The sequence below is a fragment of the Oncorhynchus masou genome, chromosome 14 (genome assembly GCF_036934945.1).
Source record: "Oncorhynchus masou masou isolate Uvic2021 chromosome 14, UVic_Omas_1.1, whole genome shotgun sequence".
NCBI lineage: Eukaryota > Metazoa > Chordata > Actinopteri > Salmoniformes > Salmonidae > Oncorhynchus > Oncorhynchus masou.
In genome coordinates, this window is record NC_088225.1 from 10,709,875 (window position 1) to 10,715,874 (window position 6,000).

General features: G+C 42.5%; 1 protein-coding gene across 1 annotated transcript in view; it reads right to left on the bottom strand.

The window, feature by feature from the left end:
• Nucleotides 1-3,848, bottom strand: part of wnk4b (WNK lysine deficient protein kinase 4b) — a 66,859-nt gene extending 63,011 nt beyond the window's left edge. Inside the window, exon 1 of the mRNA XM_064986269.1 lies at nt 2,701-3,848. Coding sequence (XP_064842341.1) covers nt 2,701-3,336 — 636 coding nt within the window. The 5' untranslated portion in view covers nt 3,337-3,848. The remainder of the gene's footprint in view (nt 1-2,700) is intronic.
• Between the last annotated feature and the right edge of the window lie 2,152 nt (nt 3,849-6,000).

Consider the following 6,000-nt stretch of genomic DNA (forward strand, 5'->3'; position numbering starts at 1 on the left):
TTCAATGGATTCCTGGCCTCAGTCTGGGGTCTGTAAATCCTAGTCCCATGTTTAGTATGGCAAATGCTTTTACAGCTAATGTCAGTTCTGGCCTGAAAGCCCTCCTTGTTTTCTTCTAGAGGTGGGGTAAGGAAGGGTTCAGTTAGTTCAGCTCATACTTTGTATAAGCGACCTCTCTCTCCCCATGGTTCTGATTCCCACTGACTTCTTGAAAAAGGAAACACAGCTGTATGAGTGTGTGTTCTTGAAAGCAAGATCTCCCAAGCAATATCTTGTCTTCTTTAACTGTGTCATTTTAGTGAGTGTCTAAGGGTTTTGATTGATTATAGAAGTCTTTAACATGCAAGGAAGCCTTGCCATGGATAGGTAAACCAGATATCTTCTCTATATCATGCACTGAGTTACTCTTACACAGGCACAGACAGCATTAAGTTCAATCAGTACACGGAGATAAGACAGAGAGGAAAAATCCAAGATATACAGATTTTATATTTTTAGGCAGTGTTGCCTAAATAAGCATTGGTCTATTTTTGATGTAATCATACCTCATAGGGGACATTATGTCAACACTTGACCTGAAACCTCGGTCAGAAGGCCAGCGCTGACTTAATACTTACATAACAGATGTCATTGGATAATGCATAACAACAACATAGAACATATTCATGGCAGGCCTCATGTGCTTTACCCCCTCAACTCCCAAAAACAACAACCCTAACCCAGGTGCTGCTACAATCAATCTTGAGGTGACATTCCACAGTGCAGGGCTTCTCCTTGAACTTCCCAGTGTGTGAAATGTACAGCAAACAAAGGAGAACAGAAAAGCCCAACAAACACAGGACAGGTAAAGGTCACCACACACACACACACACGGTCTGGGCAGGTTGTGTTGTTCTGGTTTACTCATGTAGCTAGTTACTCTGGAGGTAGGTCCTCAAGGGCCATTACAGGACTTCCAAGAGAGAGAGGGAGAGAGACCTTGTAATTATGCACAGTGTGATTTGTTTTAGGCCAGAGAGTCAGAAGAACTCTCTCGCAACCTCGATCTCTCTCTATGAGCCCTAGGACCATGCCTCAGGACTACCTCTCCCCAATCCACCAGGTCATGCTGCCACTATCGAAACCCTGACCGGTTTCACCGGACGTGCTAAATCGTCCCGGACCTGCTGTTTCGACTCTCTCTCTCTCTCGGACCTGTTGTCTCGACCTCTGAATGCTCAGCTATGAAAAGCCAACTGACATTTACTCCTGAGGTGTTGAACCGCTTCACCCTCTATAACAACTGTGGTTATTATTTGACCCTGCTTGTCATCTATGAACATTTGAACATCTTGAAGAACAATCTGGCCTTAATTTACATGTGCTCTTATAATCTCCACCTGACCCAGCCAGAAAAGGACTGGCCACACATAGGAGCCTGGTTCCTCTCTAGGTTTCTTTCTAGGTTCCTGCCTTTCTAGGGAGTTTTTCCTCCTACATCTGCATTGCTTGCTCTTTAGGGTTTTAGGCTGAGTATCTGTATAGCACTTTGTGACAACTGCTGATGTAAAAATGGCTTTATAAAATGTATTTGATTGACATTTGATTGATTGCTGAGGAGGTTGTTCACCCGATTTGGCTGACTCCCTGTACCTTGCTCATCCTGCTTGGAAACCAGTGCAGCACAACCAACTTTCTCTTTCAGTGCACAAAACGTGTTTCATAAAGACACACCAGTCTCTGCCGCGTTTCACTCCCCTGTACTGTATCATGTGGCTTGTTTTAGAATGACGCCTCCTGGTCTCTGCTATTCCCTCCAGCTTCCCAGCTGCCCCCTGGAGGGTTGGGGGCGGCTCCTGTTACAATGGCTGCTGCCTGGCTAGGGGGCCTGCTGCTGCTATAAACAACTCTCTGCAAGCTGTCAGTGGAGGCTCTTCTGAGGGACATTGGGGGAGATTAAGATGAGTTCTAGTCATTTTAAAGATGGCGGTATACATGTTTTGCTCTCCCCAACTTCATGCAAATTTCAAACGAAGCAATGCACTGGAGCGAAGTATTTTCAAGAGCAAGAGCCTCTGATCAAAACCTGCTGTATGTAAAAACACCCATGTGTGGAAACGCGGTCTCCATTATAGGGCTATTTGTATGATTACTTTGAGAGCTTTAAACTCAGTTGGTCCACACGGGTTCTCAATAGCAGCAGATAAAAACTGATAGGCCTAAACCAAAATAGCACAGAGATTATAAATGAAGTCATGTATGGCATCTTATCTGAGCGGCTGATAATGTCCAGAGAAAGTGTGGGCAATTGTAATTATCACCTAAACACTTAGACCTAAACTATGGATTTGGCACACTTCTTGATCTGATGAAGGTATAACTACCTAAAAACACAGGTCCCGACAATAAAGAAGGGAAATGAGCTGATGTCTGTCCTTTTTTTCCATGTTTGTCCTACTTTATGTTTTGAAGCATCTCAGTTTACCAATGTTCTTGAATTTGAGATTTGATTTGAAGTCATTGTCACATATAGTACAGCACCCAGTTAATTAAGCGAGACAGCACAAGTTACCCACTCCACAATGTAGAGAGAACTTTGCTTGGCCGAACCAAAGCCTTTGTAAACAATTGTTTGCGGTGGCCTAAATAAGATTAAGGGAATGATGCGTGCTCTTTTGAGTTCTCCATCTGTACACAAATCATAGCAGATTAATTATTTACCTGTAGCTCACACCATGCCACTTCTACTGTTGTCTCCGTATCCAGGCCTTTGTACACCGTCTTGAACGACCCTCTCCCAATTTCAATGTTGAATTTGAGGAACCTTCCATCAGGTGACGTCGCCACGGCTTTGGTTTCAATTTCATCCTTTTCCTCTTGCTCCCGTTTTCTTTCAAATGGAGCTCGAGATAAAATGACCTTTTTGTCAGTGATTTCTTCCTCGGAATCTGAACTTGTGCCCTGTGCTTGTGAGCTGGGCTGTGGCGCGTCCCAGGTATCAAGAGGTGGTTTGGGGTCTGACGCTTGGGTACCAGGGGGTGAGCACGTGCTCGTTCCCGGGCTTGAGACAGGTGAAGCTGGTGCTGAGGAGTCCACCTTTTTCTCCTCTGCCGCTGTTTCGGCTAAAATATCATCAGCAGACCAGGAGTGAGTTTTGGAGAGAGGGGCATCATTGTAAACTTCAGGCTCCAAATCCAAGGTATTTATTTTGCTCAACCTGTACGAGTTTCTCCTGGAGTTTGCCGAGTGTCTCCTTCGCCTTGGTGGTATTCGGCCAGGGAAGCAGGAGTTGGCGTCGAACCCAGCAGGTAATTTGGAGAAACCCAGTCCGGCCACGTCGATCTCTAGTTGTGACATTCCTGTTTTATGAGTTTTGCCTCGAAATGCAACAGGTGGGTCTTGTGTCCCAACTAGTGGATAGTGCAAATCCGAAAAAGGCTATTCAAAAACATAAACTGGACAAGGGAACATCGTAGGTTGCAGGGAATGTGGATTATTTCGAAAAATAAGAACGGGCAAAAAAATCCAAATGACAAATAAGTATAGGATACAGATACGTGTCTACATATTTGGCTTATACATTCGATGTTGTTCTGTTCAATTCAACTATAGGCTATTAAACTATTGCCTAAATAATACAAAAAAATATTTAACAATCAACAAGTGTGGTGACAAGTCTCTTCACCTCAACCTGAATGAAGGTCGTTCTCGAGTTCTCCCTAGTAAAAAGTGCTTGTTTAAATCCGCCAAATATAATTTACTTGGTCGTGCTCATAGACAGACGAAAAATAAATGACATTAATCCGAGTATTCCTCAAATTGTGTCTCTGGTCGCACGTCTTCAAACTGTCCGCTCCCAATGTGGATTAAATCAGTATCAACAACGCGTAGACTGCTCGAGCGCACAGTGAACGCTCAATGGGCATTGGGCTCCACCCCAAAAAAACACATTTCGGATCCTGTGTTTTGCCTGCAACCATAGACTATTATAGGTGGTTAAGCTAAAGTTCCCGTGAATGTACACTGAACAAAAATACACACGCAACATGTAAAGTGCTGGTCCCATGTTTCATGAGCTGAAATAAAAGATCCCAGAAAGTTTCCATACACACAAAAAGCTTATTTTCCATACCACAAAAGCTTCTTTCTCTCATATTTGTACACAAATGTGTTTACATCCATGTGGGTGAGCATTTCTCCTTTGTTTAAATAATCTAACCACTTGACAGGTGTGGCATATCAACAAGCTGATTAAACAGCATGATCATTACACAAGTGCACTTGTGCTGGGGAATATAAAAGGCCACTCTAAAATGTGCAGTTGGCTCAAGTTTTGAGGGAGCGTGCAATTGGCATGCCGACTGCAGGAATGTTGCCAGATAATTACATTTTAATTTCTCTACCATAAGTATGGCGTCATGTAGGTGAGCAGTTTGCTGATGTCAATGTTGTGAACAGAGTGCCACATGGTGGTGGTGGGGTTATGTTATGGGCAGGCATAAACTACGTACAACGAACACAATTGCATTTTATCGATGGTAATTTGAATGCACAGAAATACCAGTCTGTGACCAACAGATGCACATCTGTATCCCCAGTCATGTGAAATCCATACATTAGGGTCTTATTAATTCATTTAAATTGGCTGATTTCCTCATATGAACTGTAACTCTTTGAAATTACATGTTGCATTTATTTTTGTTCAGTATATATTGTCATAGTTAACAGTTAACATTTGCTAAAAAAAAACATTAATGAAGTTTATCTGAAATTAGAAAGCTGTTAGTTTGTGGTGCGTAGTAGCCTACACATGCTGTACAGTAGTACTTGCAAACTTACTATTGAAGGTAGCCCAATAAGTCACAAGAATCTTGGTCCAAGTGTGATATGAATGCATTCTGGCAATGTGCCAAGGCTTTAGATACCAGCTCTTGGTTTAGAATGTTGGACTTACAGTAGGCTATGCTGTATATTGTGCTATAACATATGCCAACTGTAAGGTAATTATTACGATAAGAGGACAAGAGTCATCAAAACTTATATTAACTTAATAATAATAATAATAACTGTTTTACTGAGGTAATTGCTCCCAGGACAGGAACTATCCACTTATCTGCGGTGTTGACTATCTTTAGCAATATTACATAATGTTGCACTGTGAACTACTTGAAATAGTGGGTAGGATACAAATGGAGATAAGGACTACAGCAAAATGAATGAATCCATCTTAACGTCAAGTTGCAACAGACTAAAATTGCCTGGCAGCCTGCCATCCTGGCACTGTAGAAATAGGCTTCATCAAGAAGTCTGGATTAAGCTAAAGACAAAGACAGCTGACCACCTAAATCTAGGCTATACCTACCTAATCTCTTCAATAGGAAATTAAATCACAGAGACAAAAGCAATACAGAAAAACAGAGGTTTCACTGTCTTATAAAATAGGTTTACAACAGTGTCCTCACCAGTCAAGTATTCTCTTTTTGTCTGATGATGAACTCAGTAATAGGGGGTTGGGTTGTGTGCAGATTTAGTTAAAGAAGGGTAATAGCATAGTGGTTATTTGAAAGGGGGTTTATTCATGTCTGTTTGACACATCTCACAAATTCTCACCAGTTACTTGTGATATAACACAGTAGTAGCATATCACTCAAAGCTTAAGAATATATATGTAAAACACCCAGTAGGTACATTATCGTCATCAGTCACTCTCCACCACAGACACACACATTTCCCCCATTCCAGGGTTAACGTGAACTCCCTGACACAGACCGAGGCCTCATCTTAGCAGGGTTCCGGGACGAAGTGAAGAGAGCGGCTTAGCGTTGTGTGGCCAAGTGATTGCAGGCCACATTAGCCTAGTGCCACACACACCTTACTGTTGACTTGTGCGATATACTGACCCCATTCCCCTTATACTAAGGATTCCAGCTAGGGAAGTTCCAGTCAGTGTCTTCTCAGCCATGTGCTACGGCTTTGATTCCTGGGCAGACCGGTGTGTGTTGCCATATGCTTACAATCCCT